The sequence below is a fragment of the Piliocolobus tephrosceles genome, chromosome X (genome assembly GCF_002776525.5).
Source record: "Piliocolobus tephrosceles isolate RC106 chromosome X, ASM277652v3, whole genome shotgun sequence".
NCBI lineage: Eukaryota > Metazoa > Chordata > Mammalia > Primates > Cercopithecidae > Piliocolobus > Piliocolobus tephrosceles.
This window is the reverse complement of record NC_045455.1, coordinates 75,377,532-75,405,184: the sequence shown is the minus strand read 5'-3', so window position 1 is coordinate 75,405,184 and position 27,653 is coordinate 75,377,532. Positions and strand designations below refer to the sequence as shown.

The following is a 27,653-nucleotide window of genomic DNA, read 5'->3' as shown; positions in this document are numbered from 1 at the left end:
TAAGTTCAGTGCTCTTCTCCTATAATGCAACCTACCATGTGCGCAGGTATCATCTGGTCTTCTTAGTTGTTGCCCTGTGGGACTCTGGGCTCAGGGAACTGGCACAAAAATGCTGATACTCTGGCTATTGCAATAACCCTGAGTAATAAACTGTCCTTCACTGCTGACCCATGAAACAGCAGCAGGCTAACTTGTTAGTGTGCAAGTAGGGTAAAATCTCAGACCTTTCAGAGTTTTTACAACTGACACTTCCAAGTTAAATTCAACCTCTTTTCTATTACACTTTTATTGTGTTTCTTCCCACACCAAGAATCTTGGTTCTCAAAGAGAGGGCATTAGAATTAAAATATCCCACAATTACTCATCTGTTTTTATATTACACTACACACCTAACAGTCTCAGAATACTAATACTAGTTCTACTAATACAATTACTACAAACATTAAAACCTTTTTGCATATGCTCTTGCCATTTGCCTCCCATTTTTCAAATGATTGTACTATATCTACACTGTCAGATCATACAGTCCTTATGTAACAAATTCATTCTCCTTAGCCCTCAATTAGTCCCAGTTCTTCATCTAACTGAATATTTCATGCTCACCCCCACTCCTTATTTTGCTGTCTCTCATTTTAGTTGTCTGAAGCTTGTTTCTAGTAGATTCCACAGAAAGGGACCATGGGAAGAGTATTTCCTGAATTCTTGCATAATGATAACAATTTGCTCCCTTCACATTTATAAGTCAGTTTTGCTGATTATAAAATCCTTAACTCAACTTTCTTTCTTTCTTTCAGTGAACTCTATCTCTCTCTGGCACAAAGTGCTGTTACCGAAAAGTCTGAAGGAAATCTAATCCTTCCCTTATAAGTCTCAGGGTCTTTGTTTCTACATGTCTAATGGATCTTTTCCCTTTTTTGTAAGTCCAAACATTTTATTAGCCTATGGCTTAGTGTTGGTCGTTCTAGCAGGATATTTTCAGATGTGCACATGGTTTCAAATCTTTTCTTTTCTTTTTTTTTTTTTTTTTGAGACGGAGTCTCGCTCTGTCGCCCAGGCTGGAGTGCAATGGCCGGATCTCAGCTCACTGCAAGCTCCGCCTCCCGGGTTTACGCCATTCTCCTGCCTCAGCCTCCTGAGTAGCTGGGACTACAGGTACCCGCCACCTCGCCCGGCTAGTTTTTTGTATTTTTTAGTAGAGACGGGGTTTCACCATGTTAGCCAGAATGGTCTCGATCTCCTGACCTCGTGATCCGCCTGTCTCGGCCTCCCAAAGTGCTGGGATTACAGGCTTGAGCCACTGTGCCCGGCCTCAAATCTTTTATTTCTATTCCAGAAGAGTTCTCTGGAAATATAGATGTATTTATCATAGGCAGCCTCAAGGGTGGCCCCCCAGGATCCCTGCCTGCTGGTATTCATACCCTTACAGTTCCCTCCCAGCTGGTCTGTATGATCAACAGCATATGGTATGGCAGAGGTGATACTAAGTCACCTTCTGAGGTTAGATTACAAAGAACCAGGGCCTCCATCTTGCATCACTCACTTGGGAGAAACAGGTTGCTAAGTCGGAAATAGCCCTATGGAGAGGCCCTCATGGCGAAAAGCTGGTATCTGCTTACAACCACGTGAGTGAGATTAGAAGCAGGCCCTGAAGCCCCAGTCTTGTGTTGAGATGACAAGAACCCCACCCAACAGCTCAACTGCAACCTCATGAGAGACCCTGTGCCACTCAAAAAAGCAGCTGATTCCTGACCCTTATAAATTGTGAGATAAAAAATGTTTGTTGCTTTGAAGTTGCTAAGCTTTGGGTAATTTGTTACACAGCAATAAATAACTAATATAGTATCTGCTCTGACTTTTATCCTCTAATCAATCTTTTTGCCTGTCAACAATGTTTGTCATTTTTCTTCACTCCTTTATTATCTGTCTTCATTTCTTCTTGATTTCAAAAATAAATTTTCCTTTTTGACTACTACTTTCTTAAGGCATTAAATGTTCTGTTTATGTGCTCAAATGTTTCTTCTAATTTATTCATATCTAAAATGATTTTTCTTTGCTTTCTCATTATTTCCTGAGTCTGTCATTTCATTTCTACTCCTGATTTACCAGATTCTTTGACACTTCATATTGCTTTTTTTTTTTTTTTTTTGAAGACATGGTCTCACTCTGTTGTCTGGGCTGTAGTGCAGTGGCACAATCTTGGCTCACTTCAGTGTTGACCTCCTGGGCTCAAGCCATCCCACCTCAGCCACTGGAGCAGCTGGGACTACAGATGTGTGCCACCATGCTCAGCTAATTTTTAAAATTTTTTGTAGAGACAAGATCTCACCATGTGGGACCTAGGCTGGTCTCAAACTCCTGGGCTCAAGCGATCCTCCCACCTTGGCCTCCCAAATTGCTGGGGAATATAGGTGTGAGCCACCGTGCTCAGCCTCTTATTTTGAAATAGTAGATTGTAGTTTTGACCTATTTTGTAGTCATATCTTTCTAATGTGCTTTCATTGTCTGTAGGGGTATTATTCTACTCCTTATTCTCTTGTTTCTCATAAAACTTTGTATGGAATTTGACCTTAATACTTTTCTATGGTTTATTTTCATGTGAGATTACTTTTCCATATGTTTTAGAATGAGTCCAGGAAGGCTCTTCTAACTTCACAGAGCTCTCTTTTCTGTGACTTTGTGTAATGTTCAAGTAAACAGCAGCCTGCTTTCTGGGACTTCCTGGTTGTTCTCCCTGACATTGGATTAGATCTTCTTTTCCCTTCCTCCCTCTTTATCCCTGTCCTGCTCAACTTTGAGTCTCCTCCCAGCAGTCCTTCCTCAGTGTGGGGGCCTGTTTTGGAAGGGCGCCCTAGTGGATCTGTTTTGAGAGGTCAGGGGGGCTATACTGCTCTGGCCTCTTTCAATCTCCTTACCTAAAGTCTGAACCCTCACTCATTATTGGAGAGCGTAAAACTCCTCCCAGCTCCAGCTCATGTTCATAACTGGCTCCCAAATTCCAGAGAATAACCATGAGTTACGAGGGGGTTCTCCAGTTTTCAGATCTGGCAGATGCCACCCCATTGCTTCCTTCTTCCTCCTGCACAGATGCTTAGACCATGCAGGTTCTATGGCAATTGGTGGTTTGTGTTAGGGTTTTGTGGGTATACCCTGCAACTGAATGCTGTCAATGCTATCCATGGGTTTTTGGTTTTGCTATCTAGTTGCTATATGTGTTTTTGCATGGGGATTCAGAGAGAATGAAAACTATGCTGCTACTGCAGTTGCCATCTTCCTAATGCATTTCTAATGAAGATATAGTAACCCTAACCCATTTGGTTTCTAAAGTCAGCATGTTAGACAAAAATTAAGTATAGTTTTAGATTACCCTTGAAAATGCCTTAGGAAGGTGTCTTATAAGAGACTGGCATACTGTCTCTTAGGTAAGTCCATCATAGCTGATCTTCCTCTAGCAATAAAACATATTACTGGATAATAATCTTCATACCAAATAAAGAAGCTGACATGCATTTAGGGGACAGATGATATGAAAAATCAAATTGTTTAACATTCATATTCAGCGTGGTAGGATGGACATACTATGAAAGATTATCCAGGAACTAAAACAGAGTGACGCCACAACAAATTTAAATTCCCCATCTCACATTCACACTGTACTTTAAAATTACTCCTCCATCCCCTTTACTTCATGTCATGTGCAAATACTTGAATATTATAAGAGAAGACTGTGACTTATTTGGTATAGATTGAAACAGCCAGTCTTAGGCTACCTGAGTTCAAAATTCAAGCGTCTCTTCTTCCTAGCTGTCTGCCCACAGGCAAGTTAGTTCCATGCTTTGGTTTCCGTATGTGTAAATAATAATAGTATATAACTAGGGCTACAGCACTGCACACCTGAAGGGGGAAACATCACACTGAAGAGTATATGAGTAGTGCCTCAAGACATATGCAGACACACAACATAGCCTTGAAATTTTACTCTCCAAGGGTTTTTGTGAGGCATAACCGAGATAAATACATGCAGAACATTTAGTACAGTGTTGATAACATTTAGCTGTCGAGAGGTATCAGTCGTAACTGGAACTATGCCATTGGCTTTCCTGGATCAGTCTGAATCTTGTGGAAGAGAAAGGCTGTCAAGCTCCCTATGAGATAAACTGTGACACAGGGCTAGAGAGCTGATATACCCTAACGGAGGACAATGAAGGTGTATTGTGGCCTTGCCAGATGAAAACAAACTGCTTCTGGTGGCTTTTACTGACAGGGATGGAGAAAAAGGCATTTGCCACATCAACAGCTGTATACCAGGTACCAGGGAATATGTTAATTTGCTCAAGTGATGAAACCACATCTGGTATAGCAGCTGCCGTTGGATTCACTGCCTGTTTAAGCTTTCAATAATCCATCATTTCTCCAGGATCCACCTGTCTTCTGTACAGGCCAAACAGGGGAGCTAAATGGGGATGTGGCGGAAATCACCACCCCTGCATTTTTCAGGTCCTTGGTGGTAGTACTAATCTCCACAATCCCTCCAGAACTGCAGTATTGCTTTTAGTTTGCTATTTTCCTAGAGGCAGTTCTGGTGGCTTCCGCTTGGTCTTTCCCACCGTAATAGCCTTTGCTCCATAGGTCAGGGAACCAGTGTGGGGATTCTACCAACTGCTGAGTATGTCTATTCCAATTTTGCATTCTGGAACTGGGAAAATAACCACAGGATTGGTTATTCTCACACTGGGCCCACTGTGAGATGGGCATGAGCTAAAACTCATTGATCACCCGACCTCCACACAAGCCCCTATCCTGACTAGTAGATCACAGTGACATTTGTGAATGTCCTAGAATTAGTGTTGGCTTACAGACAGTGACTAGAAGTCCTCAAAAGTTCTGATTACTTTCTTTTCTCCAAAGTATAGTTACCACATTAAAAGGCTATACATCCCTTTGGGGAGGCTGGGGAAAAGTTTTGGCAGTATCCTGGTGTGTCTCCTCAAGGGGATTACACACTCCCCTTCACTCAAGGTATTTTGGGTCTGGAAATTGGCTCAAGTCTGGAAACTGGTTGAGCAGCTGTGATTCTCGGTTTTTATGGTTCAGGATAGACTTCTGCTTACTTGACCTAGAAATTTTCTCTTATACAGATCAAGTAGTAGGCTTCCTATCTATTTCACTTCTAGGAACACCATGATCAATGCTGTAAGTCTGCAGAAGTGAGACTATTCTGCTTGGTTTTTTTTTCTTTTGACAGAGTCTTGCTCTGTCGCCCAGACAGGACTGCAGTGGAGCGATCTCAGCTCACTGCAACCTCCACCTCCCGGGTTCAAGTGATTCTCCTGCCTCAGCCTCCTGAGTAGCTGAGGGTAGAGCCACGCACCACACTCGGCTAATTTTTGTAGTTTTAGTAGAGACGGGGTTTCGCCATGTTGGCCAGGATGGTCTCGAACTCCTGACCTCAGGTGATCCACCCATCTCAGTCTCCCAAAGTGCTGAGATTACAGGCGTGAGCCACTGCGCCCGGTCTCTGCTTGCTATTTTGACTCTGCTGTCTGGCACGGTAATTACGCCTACTACTTGGCATTTGGCAGTGAGGTACCACCAGTTGGCCCCTGCCACCCTGGGATCAAATTACTCCTACTACATTTAGGTTTCCCAATTCAGTGACCAAAGTCCCCACTGTATGGTGTGACCTAGACAGAAGAGTGGTCACAGAGATCCTGAAGGATGCTGGGGCTCCCCACAAATATGTTTCTCACAGTTGTGGTGAAAGGTGAATCATCTGGACACATAAAATTCACAACTACATTCCAGTAAGCCACCCCTCCCCAAATTCAACTCGTGAGTAGAGAATACCAAAACGTAATTATAAACATTCATCAGTCGAGGGCTGGGGAGATCATGCAATATATTTCATAGATTCCCTTTAATGTGGAAAATATTTCAATTCATTAGATACCAGGTTTACAGATCGATAGTGTCAGACCTACACTACATATCTAGAACCATTACCCTCCACTGCTTCCATAGACTATCTTGTGATCATTTAGTTTGAACTATTTCTGAAATGGTTAAATATTGTCTCTAACTGTACCTATTGCCATAAAATGATATGACTTTGAAAGTCACTTAACGTATGAATTTGTACATGAAACAGTTTCTTTTCAACTTTAGCTTTTAGTGCTATGTGAATCTCTGTGGTTATCTATGAGTTCCTCTCCATTTCAATTAAACATTAAAAAAAATATATCTGTGTGCACACATATGTAATATAACATGTACATAAGGTAGGTGCTTTTTGCCCTCTCTTTATCTACATCATTTTCTTCTCCTAACTGCCTCTAATAAAGACATCATTTTCTTAGGCCAGGCACGGTGGCTCATGCCTGTAATCCCAGTACTTTGGCAGGCCGAGGTGGGTGGATCACAAGGTCAGGAGATGGAGACCATCCTGGCTAACACAGTGAAAGCCCGTCTCTACTAAAAATACAAAAAATTAGCTGATGTGGCGCGTGGCTGTAACCTCAGTTACTCAGGAGGCTGAAGCCTGACAATCACTTGAACCCGGGAGGTGGAGGTTGCAGTGAGCCAAGATCATGCCCCTGCACTCCAGTCTGGGTGATAGAGCGAGACTCTGCCTCAAAAAAAAAAAACCAAAAAATAAATCAATTTTTTAGAAATTATCTTATAATTTCAATGAATAAAGGTTTATTCTTAGTCTTTAATTTTTTTTTCTTTCCTATTTTGTTTTTTTGGAGATGGGAGTCCCATTCTGTCGCCCAGGCCAGAGTGCAGTGGCACGATCTCAGCCCACTGCAACCTCTGCCTCCTGGGTTCAAGTGATTTCCATGCCTCAGCCTCCCAAGAAGCTGGGATTACAAGCATGCACTGCCACACCCCGCTAATTTTTGTATTTGTAGTAGACATGGGGTTTCACCATGGTGGCCAGACCGGCCTCAAACTCCTGGCCTCAAATGATCCACCTGCCTTGGCTTCCCAAAGTGCTGAGATTACAGGCATGAGCCGCATGAGTCGCCACGCCCAGCCCTTAGTCTTTAATTTTAAAGGTATATGAGTCAAATATTTGTAATTTTTTTTTGTTAAAAAGGAGGCTTTTAACTTTTCAAAATATTTTTATTTTATTTTGCCAGTGAGTTAGTATGTCTAAAGGAAAGTTTTCCCAACCACTGTTTAGGCTGCTCTACAAACCTGGAACAGAATCTCTGTTCCTGTTATTGAGGTCATCTCCCTTTTATTCTTGAAAGTCTCATTGAAAATACACCTATCAGAGTTCACTCAGGATATTTTCCACTACTCTCCTTTTCATAATGCTGCTGTTTCTTCTTATATTCTCCTTGAAACTCTCTCCTCTTTTGCTTCCATACTATTTTACTGTCCTCATCCTTTTTCTGCTTATCTTGAATCCTCCTTTTATTTTGCTAACTGGTCTATCCTTCTAAACGTGGCCATTCTCCAAAGTCTGTTGCCGTGAATGCTCTCTTTCTGCAGACTCTCCCTCACTTATCCTCTCAGTATCAGACATTGTCTCTGAGTTAACAGGTATCAAATAGTTTGCCTGAGTTCTGTTCTCTCACCAAAGATCTGGTTACTCAACTTCAATATTTACTCCGAATATTTCTTTTCTTTTCTTTTTTTTTGAGACTGAGTCTCACTCTGTTGCCCAGGTTGGAGTGCACTGGTGCAATCTCGACTCACTGCAACCTGCGCCTCCCAGGTTCAAATGATTGTCGTGCCTCAGCCTCCCGAGTAGCTGAGATTACAGGTAATTTTTGTATCTTTAGTAGAGATAGGGTTTTACCATGTTGATCAGGCTGGTCTTGAACTCAGTGTCCCAAAGTGCTGGGATTACAGGCGTGAGCCACTGTGCCCAGCCTATTTACTGACTGTTTCTAAGTGGATGCTTACTATAACCTCAACCTTAATAATTCAAAAACCATTCATCATTATTCTTTCCAAATGGTTTCTGCCTTCCAACTTCTATTCCATTCAACGGCATGAATGAGTATTACAGTCTTCTCAGCTAGAAAGATTAGACTCCCTGTGGCTCATCTTCTTTGTGTCAGAATAGAGTCATGGGATGTAGTGCAGCTCTGGATCAAACAGACTAAAATTTAATCCCAGGATTGCCATTACTTATTGTGTGGTCCTGGATTAGTTACTTACTCTCTGAGCCTAGATTCTCATCTGTAAAATGAGATTAGTAATACCTATTTCATGAGGATGTGAAGTTGTGCACACAGGACATACTGGATAAGCAACATTGCCTCTCACATCTAGTTACTTAGCAAATTATGCCTATTCATCCTTTGAAAGTCTCTGACAGATAATTCTACTTCCCATTCTAACTCTTAGTCATATCTGGATTACTGTAATAACCTCTTTGCAGTCTGCACTAAATCTAGCCTTTCCATCCATCCTTTAATACAATTTTCAACAGCTTCCTACTGCCCATCAATCAAAGCTGTTCAAAATCTATCCACTCAAACATACTTCAGAGATTACTTCCCTGACAATCTATGGGTAAACTGGCCTCCCCACTCCCTCCCCGACACACCAAGACCTCTCCCACCAGCATGCTGCTGCTTAGGTTGTTTCTTCCCTCTGTGCTCATGGAAAACTCCCTTTCCTGACCACTGGTTGTATCTGAAATCTATACCAAGTACAACTTCCTTAGGCTGTATGCTGGTTCTTATTTCCCTTTACTGTTCAACTTACATGAATCCTCTCTCCCCACTTTGATAGTTTGTGGTTCATTATTGATGACTCCTCTGTCTACTACAATGTATCACTGCGTAACCAAGCAGAGGAAAACTTTCAAATGGTTTAAAAGAATGGGACAGGCCGGGTGCGGTGGCTCAAGCCTGTAATCCCAGCACTTTGGGAGGCCGAGACGGGTGGATCACAAGGTCAAGAGATCCAGACCATCCTGGCTAACACGATGAAACCCCGTCTCTACTAAAAAAAATACAAAAAACTAGCCGGGCGAGGTGGCGGGCGCCTGTAGTCCCAGCTACTCGGGAGGCTGAGGCAGGAGAATGGCATAAACCCGGGAGGCGGAGCTTGCAGTGAGCTGAGATCCGGCCACTGCGCTCCAGCCTGGGCCGCGACAGAGTGAGACTCTGTCTCAAAAAAAAAAAAAAAAAGAATGGGACAAATGAGAGAATTATCATTATCATCACATGTTTTGAATCAATATACTTGAGTATTTAAAGGTAAAGAACTGCACTGTTTGCCTACGTTGTATTATTATTATTATTATTATTATTATTTGAGACAGTCTCACTCTGTTGCCCAGGCAGGAGTGCACTGGGGTGATCTCAGCTCACTGCAACCTCCCCCTCCCGGGTTCAAGCGATTCTCCTGCCTCAGCCTCCCGAGTAGTTGGGATTACAGGCACATGCCACCATGCCCAATTAATTTTTGTATTTTTAGTAGAGACAAGGTTTTGCCATGTCGGCCAGGCTGGTCTCAAACTCCTGACCTCAGGTGATCCACCCACCTGGGCCTCCCAGAGTGCTGGGATTACAGGCATAAGCCATAGAGTCCAGCCGTTGTATAAATTTTTATCAGCCAAAAGAGAACAGAAGTTTCTTGAAAATAAAGACAAATGATTAACTTTTTCTGCATTCTCATAAAAATCAAACACATTAGCCACTTAGTCTAATTAGTAATACTTATTCTATTATTTTATAAATAAAGTTATTTAAAGTAAAAACCTTAATATACCTTTGCTTTCAATAACAGAGAAAAATGATTTTGAGGCAAGATACGTATCTAAGTTCCTCAGGGGAATTTTCTCTAATTCACATATTTCTCCCTAAGCAAACGCTGCCCTCATTTCCACTCTCTTCTCCCAGCTAACAACTGTACTATAATAGTAAGCCACTGCGATTGATGAGCCTATGTCACAGTGTTTAGTAGATATACACCAAAAGTTTTTAAAAAATGGGACAATATGGTTCTAATCAAGATCAGAGGTAAAATAATTTTCAGAATCTGCTACGGGTAAATTCCTCAATATGCCTACCATAATCTGCGGGTGTATAATTCAGAAGTTCAAATTGCCAGTGTTTATAGCACGAATAATTCTGGTACATGTCAAATATTTCTCGGGTAAATTGTTGGCAGATGTCACCTAAAAGAAAATATGAAAACTAGTCAGAACAAATTTCAGAAAGCCATCCTTAAGACTAGGTCCTTTAGGAAATAAAGAATAACTATTTCCAAATGTAAATACTTTTTTTTTTTTTGCATCTTGGTGGTCATATTTATTGGAAGAGCTTGAGAAAAATGAAAATACCATTTTGCTTAAGAAGTTGTGAGTTATCTGCAAATCAACTCATTTCAGGCGTGGAAGAATCTCCAGAATTATTTCTTAATATCAAAATGTATGCAAATTTCTCTTTTGAATGTTTTGTACATTTAGAAAGGCCACTGTACAAAGTCTCCTGTTTTCCATACAGGACAAATTCTTTGTTTCAGCCAACTCTCAGTGGAGGGGCAATCAGGACAACGCCATCTCCCAGGACAAAGAGCACTGGAATATTCCGTTTCGTTGATTTATATATCTCTTCATATGTTTCTTCATCAATTTCTACAGTAATCACAGTTTCTTCCACATCTCCCAAGATCATATTTAAATGTTGACCATAAGCATGTAATCTGCCTCAAAGCTTTCGGTCATTTCTCATCTTCACATAAATTAGCTCATCTAGGCTGAGCCTGATAAGATCCAGGGGCTCCTCTACAGTGTTGGTAGTTTGATGCTGGTCTGCATCACCCACCATGTTTCAAACCCTGCGCCCTTTCCCCTAAATACCTTTAATGGACTTTTTAAAGTTAGTGTTATCAAATAAGGTAAAATTCAAGGACTTTTTAGATCATTTAAATAATAAAATAAATTTACTGACCTCCAGTAGTTCTTCCAGCTGTCACCTCTAAAATAACATCATTTTTGTCATATTTCTCCTTTGGCAGAAGGCTCTGGAAAAGCTGGAATAAAAATCAGCATTTGTGTGTATATTTTCCCCGGTATACCATTACTGAATTTAAATAAACGCCCCAAAAACATTGAAAAAATCAATAATTGGCAAAATCACACAGTATCCCAAATAGAGTATTCCAAAAATGCTATAATAAGTAGAACTAATTAGACCTAAAATAGGTGATCAATTCATGTTAACAATGGAGTTACTTGTCAGTATATTTTCTGCACTGTTATCAGATTATCTTAATTTTCTGGAATGCAGAAGTTCAGATCAAAGTCCAGGGTGTTCCATTCAATTTTCTTCAGATTTTGGCTCTTATAATTAGTTCTGAACAGCAGCTTCTTTCATCTAATGAATTAAGCAAGGCTTTGAAAGTCTTCAATTTGAGAAATGATTTCATATTATCTCCTGCTGTAACTGACAGCGGACACCAGCCATGCTGTGCCTTCTCAGCAGAGTTGCTCTAATTAAAGACTATGTTGAGGGCTCCCAAGATAAGGCTCAAAATGAGTTTCTCAGCTGTGACCAGAAAAAAAAGGGCTTCCTAATAAAGAAGGTAACCAACTTTCCTCTTAGGAAGAAAAGGGAAGTAATTTCACTATTACTAAAAAGTTTTTCAAATCAAACTAAAAGTACTTATGTGTCATGATTCTCCCTACTGCCAATTTCTGAAATACTCCATCTTTGCTAGAAAGGATATAGTCTATGGGAGAGAACATCAGACTAAGAGTCAGACATCTTCTACCTTTGATTAACTGGTTCAATGCGTAATAGAAATAACTGATATCCCATGTAACCTCCCCCTTAACTTTTCAAAAAGTCCCTCTTTTGGATTCCCAGAGTAAGAAAGACTGAAGGTAGGAAGATGGCAAATGTGACAGAGGGAAACATGGTATACCGTAGTATGTTCTTCATTGTCTTTGTAGACAAACCATCCATTAAGCAAGAAGGAAAAGAGACCACTATGGAAGGGAAATCTTCCATTTCCATGTCTAGGAGATATCAGCTGATGCTGATATAGTATCATGAATCCTGAGAGGTTCCAGTATACCACACCTTTACTAGACCTAACTAAAGATGTGTGTTAACCAACTATTTCTACACCTTTGGATTCATTCCATTCTATCCAGAGTGCAAATTTCCAATCCTTAATTAACAGTCACCATGAACTCCTCCTCCACGTCTCACTCTTAAAACCCTCTGACTCGTCCCTGTGGTGAACTAAATTTCTTTACCAGCATGTATGCTCTTGCTTAACAAGTTAACAGACTCAACTTTGAATTTTTCTTTTTTTTTACCCTGGGAGTCTTTGTTTTATTATGTGACACCGTAATTTCTTCATTCTCATTCTGCAGCAAATTATAGGAGACCAGCTTGATCACTTATCATAAGAGAACACTTAAAATAGTGTTTGGAAACCATTTTGAGCACAAAGCAGAGTCTAGCAAAAACAATATTCCTTTATACAGCACTACTGAAACTAGTCTACCTCTGAAAACCTACCTCATTGTACAACATGTTGATTTTTTGATCAATGGTTTGCCTTTCTTCCAGTGCAAGTTCTTGTAACTGCTTTTCATCTTGTTTATTTAGGCCTAAAAGCCAGAAACAGAAATAATGATAAAGTTTTTAAATACTTGCAGAGAAACTCCTAAGTAGCCATGTTCCTCTTTGGCTACTAAGTTTTATTTCAATTGCAAATGCAAGGGATTATACAAGGGAACATTTAGAATACTTGGAAAATGTCAATTAACAATTAATTGCTAAGCATTTCCAAAAAGCTCAATGTGAAAAGTAATATAATCGTGCCTCCCAAAACCTTGTGTGTGTGTGTTTTAAGGTAAAATAGCTTAAAACATTTAATCTCTAAACAAATCAATCTATTAACAGTAGTAACAAAAATATGCTTAATATAGAACCCCACATTTACAAAGCTTATTATTTGAAGGTCTATAATTATATAAATCAGTGATTAATCAAATAGGTTTAAAAAGGGACTAGCTAATTAAATATAAACCCAAATAAGGTAAGTTTTGGAACAAACTGGAGTGAGCATTTCCTGTCTAAAGGTGGCAGCTGTAACTCAGCATACTGTGACATGGTCCAGCACAGCTACAACTTCCATATTATCCAAGAGAAGTCAGAAATAAGAATTCTTAAAACCTCTTGATACATTCATACTCAGTTCACGTTGTTTTTTTTTTTTTTTTAGAGAGATGAGGACTCAGTATGTTGCCCAGGCTGGAGTGCCAGTAGCTATTCTCAGATGCGATCATGGTGCACTACAGTCTCAAACTCCTGGACTCAAGCAATCTTCCTGCTTCAGCCTTCCAAGTAGCTGAGATTACAGGTGCGTGCCACTGTGCCTGGCTTAGTATGGTATTTTAAAATACATATCATGGCCAGGTGTGGTGGCTCACGCCTGTAATCCCAGCACTTTGGGAGGCCAAGGCAGGCAGATCACTTGAGGTCAGAAGTTCGAGATGAGCCTGGCCAACATGGTGAAACCCCATCTCTACTAAAAATACAAAAATTATACAAGCATGGTGGTGCACGCCTGTACCCCTAGCTACTCAGGAGGCTGAGGCAGGAGAATTGCTTGAACCCAGGAGGTGGAGGGTGCAATGAGCTGAGGTCACGCTACTGCACTCCAGCCTGGATGACAGAGAAAGACTCTGTCTTAAAAAAAAAAAAAAAAGTATCATGTGTGTCAGACAAAACATACATTTTTGTAACCTGTCCTGTATGGAGAAAATGGGCCTTTTTCTATTATTTCCAAAGCAGAAAGTTAAATCATGGAACTCTAGCAAAATAAGATAATAACGATCTAGTTATTGACCAAGGATGGTAGACCTCATGACCTTTGACTCCACTGCTTTAGAGGACTGCAGGCTTCGTCAGTGGGCACTGCTACAAGTTGAGGTAAAAAATTCTGACCCTTAATAATAATTATAAAGAAAATAGAAATGAAGAATCATAACTATAAAGAAGAGAAGACTCTTTTAAATTATTCTCTAGTCATGGAAGTCATTAGGGTCTGGTGGGAGTCTGTGCCTCATTCAAGCTTTCAACATTTAGCATTTTGCTAGACACTCTGCTAGTTGCTGGGGAGACAAGGAAGAAAAAACAACATGGCATCAGGTCTCAAGTGGCCCAGTCTGGTGGCAAACACATATACATAATTACAATATGTGATGGGGTAGTGCCAGTGTGCCATGGGGGCATAAATGAAGGGGACTAAACCAGACATTAGCACTTAATGAGGGCTTCCTGGCTAAGGCGTCATCAGAACTAATTCTAATTATGAATCATCTGTTGTAGAATTTTAATGTCACCACTAGTACCACATTGTGCACATGTCACAAATGGAAACCAGGCTGACATTACTTAATAGATATCTGCTGGTTCAAAGGTATCAGAAAAACCTTCTGATTTGTAGTCATATAAAATTATTTTTGTGGTCTCTTATTATTTGCTGTAAATCTGCAGAATCTGTCTAATTCAATTTCATTATATCAACAAAGATTCAAGAACCTATTATGTTCCATGTTTAGTGCTGCAGAAGATAGAAAAATGAGTAAGACACAGGACCTGTCCTTGAAGAACAGACAATGGGGTTAGGGGCTTAGGTTAAGACAGTTACATAAAGGATTATAATACAAAACAGAGAAAGGTAACCATACTTGTTTTGCAAAGGGTACTGAAGCCAAAGTATGACATCTCAGCCAAACTTTGTAAGAGGACTGGCTTTTAACAAGGTGAAATGGGTATGTTAACAATTTGGGCAAAGATACAGTCATGGAGCAGCACAAATATATCCAAAGAATGGCAAGTTGTCTATTTTGGCTGGAAGGCAGAATATGCAAAGAGAATTAACATAGTACAGAGAGAGGCTGGGGTTACTCTGCAGGGGCTTTTAAATGCCAAACCAAGAAATCTCTACTTATAGGCAATGGGAACAGTTGAGTAACATGAATAAGATTGTACTTGAACTGGAACGTCTAGAGGTAGGACTAGAAGTTAGGAACTGATTGTCATCAGCTAAGTCAGAGATGTAATGAAGATATAAATTAGTGGAAGGAATAGAAAGGGACTCATGCAAGATGCATCACAGACGTAGACCCTACTGGACTTTGAATCATCCAGTGAGTAGTGGATAAAAGCAGAGGCTTTGGAATCTCATTGCTTGAGTTCAAATTCTTGCTTCTCCCCTCGCTGGCTGAGTGACCTTTGCAAATTTAACCTTTCAGTTTCCTCATCTATAAAATGTATAAAATGAGGGAAAACACAGGCTGGGCAACACTAAAAATAAAAAAAAAAGCTGGGAATGGTTGCACACACCCATAGTTCCAGCTACTTGGGAGGCTGAGGTTGGAGGACTGCTTGAGTCTAGGAGTTCAAGGTTAAAGTAAGCTGTGATTACGCTACTGCATTCCAGCCTGGGCCACAGAGCAAGACTCTGTCTCTTAAAAAAAAAAGCGGGGGGAGGGGGAATAATCATATATCCGACCTCATAAGGTTACCTGAGCATTCAAATGAGATAATATTTGTAAAGCCCGACTTTGTAAATGTAGCCATTATTACTATTATTATAGAAGAATTGTAGAGGCAGCAGAGCCTTTAGAACTGATGTAATCCAATGTAATATTATACATGATACAACCAAGGCTGAAAGAAGTTATGCCAATTTAATTAGATGCATTTCGTAAACTCCTACTATATATAAGCAACCTTCTCAAAACTAATTAATTACAAATTTGTGTGGCATTATGCAAAAGAGTAAAAAATATCTCCATTAAACCTACGTAAGAGACTTGTGACACCATCAATAGAAGGCAGAAAAATGGAAGGTTTCAAACATCCAGGACTTCACAGGTATAACAGTGACTGGCCTGTATGTCACATAATACCTCTAAGGCTAAATGAAACAAGATGAAGCACAGAAGAAAATCTAGAAACTAAAAGTGAATAGCAAAATCTGCATAAATGTTGAATCATAGGTTAGTTCATTAAACTTCTCTCTCAACTTCTGTATAAAAATTTTGGAAAATTTTCATAAGAGAAAAAATGTAGAGGCAACAGCAGTATTAAGAAATACTAAAATAGAAAATTAAGATAAAAAATAGCCTGTAGTCCCAGCTACTCAGAAGGCTGAGGCAGGAGGATTATTTGAGCCCCGGAGTTTGAGTCCAATCTGGGCAACTTGGTGAGGCCCCATCCCTTAAAAAAAAAAAAAAAGAAAAAATAAATACGCTGGCCGCGCGTGGTGGCTCACGCCTGTAATCCCAGCACTTTGGGAGGCCGAGACGGGCGGATCATGAGGTCAGGAGATCAAGACCATCCTGGCTAACACGGTGAAACCCTGTCTCTACTAAAAATACAAAAAATTAGCCAGGCGTGGTGGCGGGCACCTGTAGTGCCAGCTACATGGGAGGCTGAGGCAGGAGAATGGCGTGAACCCGGGAGGCGGAGCTTACAGTGAGTGGAGATCATGATAAATAAATAAATACGTCACATACAAAAATAACTCAAATAGATCAAAGACCTAAATGCATGGGATAAAAATAAAAAAATACTTCACTTTTGTAAGAAAACACAAATGTAAACCTTTGTGACCTTAGATTAGGTGATTTTCTTAGACATGACTCCCAAAACTCAAGCAACAAGAGAAAAAAAGATACATTGGACATCATCAAAATTTTAAAATACCATGCTTCACAGGACAGTATCAAAAAAGTGAAGAGAAAAACCACAGAATGGGAAATTTTTGCAAATCATATATCTGATCATCGACTTTTATCTAGAATATAAAGACCACTTACAACTCAATAATGAAAAGACAATTCAATTTAAAAATTGGCAAAGGATCTGAACAGTCATTTCTCCCAAGATGATACACAAATGGACAAATAAGCACCAGAAAAGATGCTCAACATCATTAATCTTCAGGAAAATGCAAATCAAACCACAATAAGATGCCACTTCACATTCATAGGATGGCAATAATTGAAAGGGCAGATAAGAAGTGTTGGCAAGTATGTGGAGAAATATGAACCCTCATACACTGTGTATAGAGCTGTAAAATGGTTATGGCCACTTTGGAAAACAGTCTGGCAGTTCCTCAAAAGGTTAAACATAGAGTTACCACATGAACCAGCAATCTATGCCCACAAAACAACTTGTATACACAAGTTCACAGTATCATTATTTATAATAACCAAAAAGTGAAAACAACTCAATGTTCATCAACTGATGAATGGATAAATAAAATGTGGTATATCCATACAATGGAATATAATTCAGTAATGAAAAGAAATAAAGTACTGGCTGGGCACGGTGGCTCACGCCTGTAATCCCAACACTTTGGGAGGCTGAGGTGGCTGGATCACTTGAGGTCAGGAGTTCGAGATCAGCCTGGCGAAACCCCGTCTCTACTAAAATACAAAAAAAATTAGCTGGGAATGGTGGCAGGCGCCTATAGTCCCAGCTCCTTGGGAGGCTGAGGTGGGAGAATCGCTTGAACCTGGGAGGCAGAAGTTGCAGTGGCCGAGATCGTGCCACTGCACTCCAGCCTGGGTGACACAGCAAGACTCTGTCTCAAAAAAAAAAAAAAAAAAAAGAAATATAAAGCTTCCTTCTTGGCTTCACTAATGCGTGATCCCCTCCAGGAAGCTTTACCCAATCAACCCAGGCTGGTTTGAGTGCCCTCTCCTCTTTGCTCCCATGAAACTATGCCTTCCTCTAGTAGAGCAGGTCTCACATTATAAACAATACTTAAATAAGTTTCTCTCACTAGACCATAGAAGCTCATTGATGGGGTGGGAACTGTGTGTGTAGCCCTACTATGTAGGTACAGTGTTCAATAAAGTTCTGCTCAATAAAGCTTCTGAAAAGACCAACATTTTGTCTCCCAGACCTTAAGACCATGGCAAGTACCACGAGGAGCCTAGTTACTTAGTAGAGTTGATCTTTAGTAGCTAAAGTGGGTCAAACGCTCTGGGTACAGAGTCCTGTTCTTTCCAAGTGTTGAGCTTATTACTTGTAGGTTTTTTAAAAGACTGAGTTCAGGCCAGCCTTAGTGGCTCAGTGGCTATGATCACATCGCTTTGGAAAGCCCTGGCACAGCAGTCCTAGCTACTCAGGATTCTGAAGTGGGAGGCCAGGACTTAGAGGTTACAGTGAGCTACGATGGAGTCACTGTGCTCCCACCTGGGCAACAAGTGAGACCCTGCTTCTGTGGGAAAAAAAAAAAAAACAAAGACTAAGTTCAATAAAGCTTTGACTTAGAAAATCAAATCTGTACTTACACACACACATAAAAATAGCCCTTATGCAGGACACATACGTATCTTTTACCTACTTTTACACATTGATTCTAATTCTTCAATTGCTTGTTCAGTCTCCTGAATTTCTTGGTAAATGGCTGCAAGAGGTGCCAACTCAGCATGCCTTCTGTTCAAGGACCTTCGGTTCTGTTCATTCACAGGGATATGCTGCAGACATTGCTCAAGTGTTTGGTACTCCCTATTCAGGTTCTCCATATATTTCTGTAGTGCTTTATGCTTCCAAAGCATCTTGGTGTCTTGATGGCAATATCTCCTGGACCAATTCTTACTTAACAGATGAAAAATGCAATTCCTGTTTTGTCTAAAAACTTGCAGCCTTGTATCAAGATGTATCTGTCTAAATCGATGAGAATGGAGCTGGATGTGACACTGGAGGTAACCACCAAGAGATGGATGTCTAAAAAGCCAAACACACAGGTGACGATTCATCTCAGCATCTGAAATACAATAAACACAGTCTTAAAAAAAAATCAGCTCTAAAGATACATGCATAATAAAGCTGGAAGGAACATCAAGAAATCTTGTTTCATTTGCTGCCTCAGCCAGCTCCAAACACAGTCTTAAAATTCAACTGCCAGCCAAGCGCAGTGGCTCACACCTGTAATCCCTGCACTTTGGGAGGCCAAGGTGGGCGGATCACCTGAGGGCAGGAGTTTCAGACCAGCCTGGCCAACATGGTAAAACACCGTCTCTACTAAAAACATAAAAAGTATCTGGGTGTGGTGGCAGGTGCCTGTAATCCCAGCTACTCGGGAGTCTGAGGCAGGAGAATTGCTTGAACCCAGGAGGCAGAGGTTGCAGTGAGCCGAGATCGCGCCATTGCACTCCAGCCTGGGGGACAAGAGCGACACTTGGTCTCAAAAAAAAAAAAAAATTCAACTGCCTACAGAAAGAACCTAATTCTTCAAATGTGTGAATAACATAGTAAAATAAATAAAAACAGCACTGCTTCCTACCTGCTCAACATATATAATTAACTGAAGCATATGAGTAGGAGTACACCTAACAAATACATCAATTGAGCGAGTTAAATCAGTTATTTTCTAGAAAGTATCCAGAATCTAGAATTGAGTGTGTAAATAAGCTCTTGAAAGCTATGAAAACATACAAACTGAAGGTGGTTCACAGAGTCATTTTCTAAAGTTTGAAGAAAATATTATTATTATCTTTTTAATTATTTAACTTTAAGGATCTAGATATCCAAGGAAGTCAAGTAACTTAATCATGACTATTCAGTCGGCTGGATAGAGACAGAGCTGGTATTAGAATGTAAGTTGCCTGTTCAGGACTCAGTAATTTTCACTCTCAATTCTGCAATCACTTTTCAAAAATGCTTCCCTTTTAGCTGAGATCCTAAAGGAAGAAAAGTTCAAGTATTAATAGATCAAGAAAGTAGGGTTGGTGAAAAGCCCTACAATTATATTAAGTGGTGTCAATTAAGCAAGAAAAGCAAGGAACAAAATAGAATCTCAATTACATTTTAAAAATATTCTATAATATATACTATACATGTAAAAAAAGAAAAAAAAGTACATAGAGTATTTTTTGAAAAGAATGTTAAATAAGAAACATACCAAAATGTGCCAGGCACAGTGGCTCACGCCTGTAATCCTACAATTTTGGGAGGCCGAGGCGGGCAGATCATCTGAGGTCAGGAGTTCGAGACCAGCCTGGCCAGCATGGGAAAACCCTGTCTCTACTAAAAATACCAAAACAATTAGCCAAGCATGATGGCACGTGCCCGTAGTCCCAGCTGCTTGGGAAGCTGAGGCAGGAGAATCACTTGAACCTGGGAGGCAGAGGTTGCAGTGAACTGAGATTGCACCACTGCACTTCAGCGTGGGTGACAAAGCAATACTCTGTCTCAAAAAAAGAAGAAACATACCAAAATGTTAATAAAATGATCGCTAGTTGTGAGATTATGAATACCTTTTGCTTCCTATTTTTTCTACTTTTCAGTGTTTTCCAAGTCTCTTGCACATATAGCATGGAATACATTCATAATCACAAAAAAAGATTAGTTTAAAAAATTACAGGTTAGGTGAAATTGGCTGTGTACAATAATTTTGTTCTCCTCCCCTCCAACAGAGATAATCAAGAGCTAACAAAAGTACACAATGGTCTTACTGAGTAAGAAAGGGAGAATATAAAGTGTTCTAAGAAAAACACTTTGCCCCTAAAACTCTGAGGTTCAAAGTTGAAATAAGGGTCAAGCCACGCACAGTAGCATGCATCTATTGTCCCAGCTACCCAGGAGACTGAGGCAGGAGGATCACTTGAGCCAAGGAGTTCAAGGCCAGCCTAGGCAACATAGCGAGACTCAACTCAAAAAAAGAAGGATCAACATTTATCAAAATCAACCTTTACTTTCTCCAGTGATCCTACTATGCTAGGAGGTGCATTGATATATTAGCTCATTTGTTCACTATAAGCTTGTTAACTTATCACCTAGGAAATAAACATTCAGAATGGTCTTTAAAACTTTCAGTTTCCAGAGTTCTACTGATAGATTTTAGGATAGTGCATCACATTATTAAAAGAACCGTGGAAGAAAGCACCAATGGCCAGCTGCCACAAACGTTACGCTCCACCACCCCCATATTTCAAGCACATCAGAGAAAGTGTGTCCATTTGCTAACAGGCAGAATAAAAGGATGACAAATACATGTTTGTACGAATACTTATTGCTAAAATTTCCATTTTAGGAACAGAGTAGAATGCATAATTTTCAAGGTCATGAATCTCAACATTAAGAAAAAAAAAAAAAACAAGATGTTTACTCTCCAAGGTTAACTACACCTGAGAACAGCACGACTTCTCCATTACCCATGACAGTAACAGTATTACTCTGATGCTTTGGGGAAAGTTCTGAGTGTAGGCAGGTCAGAAGCGACAGCCCGCGGGGCAGCAGCACGGGCAAACCATGCTGTGTAACTCAGTATATGGAGTGATTCCATAAAGAGGTAATACAGGAGGCGGCGGGGAAGATCAGGAACGAACTGTGCACAGTACCTAAGAAAAAGAAGAATAGACGTCAGCTCTTTTTACTGAGGTCGGAACCTTCAGAGACCCGCCACATTTCAGCCCGACAAACCCGAAATCACGTTGACTTCCTGGTTCACTTCTTCCGGGTTAACACACGCTCCCGGCCCCTCCTCCGCAACGACCGCTCTCCGAAGGAGTAGTCATCGAGCATGCCTAACAATGGACTAAAATGACAAAAATGAGCTAACTGAGAAAAATGACAAAACGAGAATGAAATTGTCATGAGACAACCGGATGACAACCGCCCCCGCGCTGTCCTTATCCAGAACGTGAGCCCAGAGCTGGGGTGGAGATGGTGTGAGGCAGGGAGGGGCCAAGGCGGGACTAAACTACATCTCCCAGAGCGCCCACGAAAGAATCCTGGGAGTTGTAGTTTACCTTGCGGCAGCCTCCAACCCCCTCCATCCACTATACAGCCAAAGGCGGAGCTTTTGGTTTTCACCATTAACTGCAAACCTAGAAGAGAGATTCTCTACGATTCTGATTAAGAGATCAAGATTTAGAACATATTGCATGTGAAATTACAATAATTTCCTCATATATTAGAAGCCCCTAAAGCACTGCTTTCTGATTTTTTAAAAAATAAAGACTCCTTTTTCATCATCCACAAATGTAGATGATTCTGCGTGTAGTTTCTATACTTTCAGCTTCCATTGCTTCAGAAAATACCTAATGACTAAAGGATAATACAAATAAATTTGTATTTTAAAAGTAATAACAGGACCCAAAAGTTAGAAGACTGTATATTTCCACGTTAGTGATTTTATAATGTTCTTTGCACATGGGAATGTAGGGGCTCAACCTAGATTCATAGCTTATGAACCACTGATTAAGTGAAGAATGAAAACTCCAGTTAATAAACAATTGCAGGAAAATGCAAGTATATTGTCCTACTTTGACTAATCCAGATCCAGCCCTTGGCTATCACATTTACAGTCTTTCTATCTCCATGCCTCAATTTTTCCTCCTGAAAGAAAAGGCAAAAAATGTTCCATATTACTGACTTCACAGAGTATTTTCTTAGATTATAATCACATACCTAGGAAGGAGAATTAACTCTATATGCAAAATTATATCTAACATTTATAACCAACTTCAAGGTACCTATTTCTATGTAGTATGTACTAAATACTGTTCTAATGGTTTTACCTTATTAATTCAACTAATTTTTACAACCTTAAAATACTCATTTTGCAGAGGAGAAAATTAAGGCACATACAGCTAAAGTAGCTTATCCAAGGTAAAAAACAGTAAGTGATAGAGCCAATATTCAATTAAGGCAATCTGCTTTAATGATCTGTGGCTCCTAAGCTCTGATATAGGGTCTCCCTGCTCCAAAAAAGAAAAGAAAACCTACAGTCATGTATTCAATAAATACTGAACACCAGTTATGTGCTATTCACTATTCTAGTCATGAGGATTTAGCAATGAACAGAAAAGACAAAAACCTTTGCCCACATGGAGCTTATGTTCCAGTAGGGGAAAAGTTCCAAAGGATCTACATAAAGTCATTCTCCTAAGTTATCCAAAAAGTTATTTAATTCTTTATTTTGATTTGTGTATTCATCTATATGACTTGAGTATTATATATAAAGCTTTATTTGCCTTAAAAAATTAGTCTTAGTTGGGCATGGTGGCTCACGCCTGTAATCCTAGCACTTTGGGAGGCTGAGCCAGATGGATCACCTGAGGTCAGGAGTTTGAGACCAGCCTGACCAACATGGAGAAATCCCATCTCTACTAAAAATACAAAATTAGCTGGGCGTGGTGGCGCATGCCCGTAATCCCAGCTACTTGGAGGCTGAGGCAGGAGAATCACTTGAACACGGGAGGAAGAGGTGGTGGTGAGCCAAGACTACGCCATTGCCCTCCAGCCTGGGCAACAAGAGTGAAACTCCATCTCAAAAACAAACAAACAAACAAACAAAAAAGTAGTCTTACTGCTATAGACTGAATTGTTTATATTCATAATCATGTTCATATTACTAATACTTATTTTTAAAATTCATATATTGAAGCCCTAACCCCTCCAATACATGTGATTCTATTGGAGATAGGGCCTTTAAGGTGATTAAGGTTAGATGAAGTCATAAGAGTAGAGCCCTGACATAATAGGATTAGTGCCTTCCTAAAAAGACACCAGAGATCTTGCTCATTGTCCCTGCCCAAACAGAAAAGAGATTATGTGAGTACCCTGTGAGATGGTGGCCACCTACAAGCCAAGAGAAAAGGTATCAGACTGAAACCTACCTTGCTGCCACCTTGATCTTAGACTTCCCAGTCTCGCAAGAGGCTAAGAAACAAATTTCTGTTGTTTAGGCCACCAACTCGGTGGGTTTTTTTTTGTTTGTTTGTTTGTTTGTTTTGAGACGGAGTCTTGCTCTGTCACTAGGCTGGAGTGCAATGGCTTGTTCTTGTCTCACTGCAACCTCCACCTCCCGGGTTCAAGCAATTCTCCTGCCTCAGCCTCCTGAGTAGCTAGGACTACAGGTGAGCGCCACCACGCTCAGCTAATTTTTGTATTTTTAGTAGGGATAAGGTTTCACCATGTTGACCAGATGGTCTTGATCTCCTGGCCTTGTGATCCACCTGCCTCAGCCTCCCAAAGTGCTGGGATTACAGGCGTGAGCCACCGCGCCCAGCCAATTTTTTTTATACAAAAATTCAGTATAAAATAAGAAAGACTGATCCAAAGAGCTGAGTTTGTTATACTCATTTCATTATGACATGGGTTGATAAGTTATTGGTGCATTAAATGGCAATGTTTCATTAAGGAGGCTGTTCTGCTTTACATATCTGAAAATTACTTAGAAAATGTCTGCATTTCACCGGGGGCCGTGGCTCACGCCTGTAATCCCAGCACTTTGGGAGGCCCAGACGGGCGGATCACGAGGTCAGGAGATTGAGACCATCCTGGCTAACATGGTGAAATCCCGTCTCTACTAAAAATACAAAAAAATTAGCCAGGCGTGGTGGCGGGTGCCTGTAGTCCCAGCTACTAGGGAGGCTGAGGCATGAGAATGGGCGTGAACCCAGGAGGCGGAGCTGGCAGTGAGCCGAGATTGCACCACTGCGCTCCAGCCTGGGAGACAGAGAGAGACTCTGTCTCAAATAAGTAAGTAAGTAAATAAATAAATAAATAAGCCACATGGTTGTTCTTTATAGCAATGCAAGAACAGCCTAACACACCCCTCTTCTTACTTAGATTAAGAGTTGACAAAATACCTTCTGCACTAAGTTGCATTGTTATGCTAAGAACACTAAGCATTAAACTATTTAAAGACCTTTGTCTTTGGGAAAACTGTAGTTTCTAAAATTAGGAAATGCAGAAATGCTGACATTGTCTTTTTTTTTTTTTTTTTTGAAGCAGTCTCACCTTGTCGCCCAGACTGGAGTGCAGTGGCACGATCTCGGCTCACTGCCAACTCCACCTCCCGGGTTCACGCCATTCTCCTGCCTCAGCCTCCAGAGTAGCTGGGACTACAGGCGCCCGCCACCACGCCTGGCTAATTTTTTTGTATTTTTAATAGAGATGGGGTTTCACCATGTTAGCCAGGATGGTCTTGATCTCCTGAACTCGTGATCTGCCTGCCTTGGCCTCCCAAAGTACTGGGATTACAGACATGAGCCACCGCACCTGGCCTGGCACAGTTATTTATAAAGGTAAGAGGCTTAATTGGCTCACGGTTTTGCAGTGTGCAAGCATGGCTTCAGCAACTGTGTGGCTTCTGGGGAGGCCTCAGTGAGCTTTCATTCATGGCGGAAGGTAAAGACAGAGCAACACCTCACATGGCCAGAGCAGGAGTAAGGAGGATGAGGTAGGTGCAACACACTTTGAAACAACCAGATCTAGTGTGAACTCGGAGCAAGAGCTCACTTATCACTAAGGGGATGGCGACAAGCCATTCATGAGTGATCTGCCCCCATGATCCACACTGGAGACTACATTTCAACATAAGATTTGGAGGGGACACATATTCAAACCATATTAAGGGGATTTAAAAAAATAAGTCTTTAAGAAGTCTTGTCATTTTAGAGCTAACTTTTTTTTGAGACAGAGTCTCGCTCTGTCGTCCGGGCTGGAGTGCAGTGGCCGGATCTCAGCTCACTGCAAGCTCTGCCTCCCGGGTTTATGCCATTCTTCTGCTTCTTCTGCCTCAGCCTCCCGAGTAGCTGGGACTACAGGCGCCCGCCACCTCGCCCAGCTAGTTTTTTGTATTTTTTTTTTTTTTGAGATGGAGTCTCGCTCTGTCGCCCGGGCTGGAGTGCAGTGGCCGGATCTCAGCTCACTGCAAGCTCCGCCTCCCAGGTTTACGCCATTCTCCTGCCTCAGCCTCCCGTGTAGCTGGGATTACAGGCGCCCGCCACCTTGCCCGGCTAGTTTTTTTTTTGTATTTTTTAGTAGAGACGGGGTTTCACCGTGTTAGCCAGGATGGTCTCGATCTCCTGACCTCGTGATCCGCCCGTCTCGGCCTCCCAAAGTGCTGGGATTACAGGCTTGAGCCACCGCGCCTGGCCTAGAGCTAACTTTTAACAGAATGTGAGTCTCAACTTTTACCTATAGAACAAACAAAAATTTTAAAGTGACTGGTTCAAAACGGTTTTATGGAGAATTAATCTGGAACTAAAACTTAGCATTGAGTGAGAAGGCTTTACCACTTTTTAAGCAAAATGTATAACAGTTCCAAAGGGCAGGGCTAAGAATGAGAGGATCAGACATTTACAACAGCAGGCATTTTCTCTTCCTCTTCTTCACAGGAGGTGGGCAGAGAACTGCTCAGATAGCTTCATCAAACACTGTTTTGAACCCTCGCTGTGTAAGAGCCAAGCACTTCAGGTGTTTTAAAGCACCAGTCTCCTTATTCCTGGCTAAAAACTGCAGATAGTTTCTTCTCCTTCAGTTTCTCAATTGTGTCTTTAACAACACTAAGATCAAGTTTACTTCCCACAATAATGATGGGAGTGTTGGGAAAATGGTTCTGCATTTCAGAGTGCCACCCTGCATTTTCAAATGATGCAGGACTCATGAGGGAGAAGCATATTAAAAATATGTCTGTTTACCGATAGAATGGGGGCATGATCTGTCATAATCTTCTTGTCCAGATGTATCCCATAAGCCCAGATTCACTGGCTTTCCATCTACCTTAACATTGGCAGCAGAATAATTGTCAAAGACAATAGTGATAATGCATTGGGAAATGCATTGGGTGTAACACTGATTATTAGGCGAGTTTTACTTATAGCTCCATCTCCAACCACCACACACTTGATGGCTTGCACCTGGGTCGCTCGCTGGGCCCTGGCAGTGGTCGTCAGGCGTTAAGGCAAGAAGTGGTGGGATAGAAGCATGGTAGGCAGGTGTATGACTGCAGGTGGCAGGGGATGGGGTGCCAAGGTTGTTGTCCATGCCTCCTTACCCTTAGCCCAAAATGGGAATCTTTTGAAAATGCCTAAAATAATTAATTCATGTGCACAATTGGAAAAAGCTGGGCTTAAACAAAATGAGTGAGAGACTTACTGTCACTAGCACTTAGAAGCTTCTATTTAGGTGAGTGCAAAAGTAATTGCAGTTTTTGCATTGTTGGAATTTGCCGTTTGGTATTGGAATACATTCTTAAATAATGTTATACATCATTTTAGTGAGTATTTTTCACTTTAGTTCTTTTGTTAATGACATTACTCGATGTTTATTTTTTGTTTATTTTAGACTATGGAAATGATGTTAGACAAAAAGTAAATTCAAGCAATTTTGTTATTCGAGTTCAAAATGGGTTGTAAAGCGTGGAGACAACTCGCAATATCAATAATGCATTTGGTCCAGAAACTGCTAATGAACATACAGTGCAGTGGTGGTTCAAGAAGTTTTGCAAAAGAGACAAGAGCCTTGAAGATAGGGAGCGTAGTGGCCAGCCATCAGAAGTTGACAATGACCAACTGATAGCAATAATCAAAGCTGACCCTCTTACAATTACACAAGATGTTGCTAAATAACTCGATGTTGACCATTCTATGGTCATTTGGCATTTGAAGCCAATTGGAAAGGTGAAAAAGCTTGATAAGTGAGTGCCTTATGAGCTGAGCAAAAATTTTAAAAAGTAATTTTTTTTTTTTGAGATGGAGTCTCGCTCTGTCGCCCAGGCTGGAGTGCAGTGGCCGGATCTCAGCTCACGGCAAGCTCCACCTCCCGGGTTTACGCCATTCTCCCGCCTCAGCCTCCCGAGTAGCTGGGACTACAGGCGCCCGCCACGTCGCCCGGCTAGTTTTT

The 27,653-nt window shown here is 40.9% G+C and overlaps 1 protein-coding gene and 2 pseudogenes across 2 annotated transcripts in view; all 3 read right to left on the bottom strand.

Moving 5' to 3' along the window:
* The window catches only part of MTRF1 (mitochondrial translation release factor 1), a 48,179-nt gene extending 26,535 nt beyond the window's left edge, over positions 1-21,644 (bottom strand). The window contains exons 1-6 of one of the 2 annotated variants that reach the window (XM_023208904.3): positions 21,438-21,644; positions 21,143-21,355; positions 18,358-18,780; positions 12,501-12,592; positions 10,920-11,001; positions 10,037-10,144 (exon numbers count right to left, since the gene is read on the bottom strand). In XM_023208904.3, the coding sequence (XP_023064672.2) occupies positions 10,037-10,144; positions 10,920-11,001; positions 12,501-12,592; positions 18,358-18,780; positions 21,143-21,173 (736 nt within the window). In that variant the 5' untranslated portion in view covers positions 21,174-21,355; positions 21,438-21,644. Of the gene's footprint in view, positions 1-10,036; positions 10,145-10,919; positions 11,002-12,500; positions 12,593-18,357; positions 18,781-21,142 lie in introns of both variants that reach the window. The other variant, XM_023208905.3, reaches the window with a different exon arrangement.
* LOC111540521 lies at positions 10,488-10,846 on the bottom strand (annotated as a pseudogene).
* A 4,464-nt stretch (positions 21,645-26,108) lies between the features above and the next one.
* Positions 26,109-27,653, bottom strand: part of LOC111540434 — an 18,868-nt pseudogene continuing 17,323 nt past the window's right edge.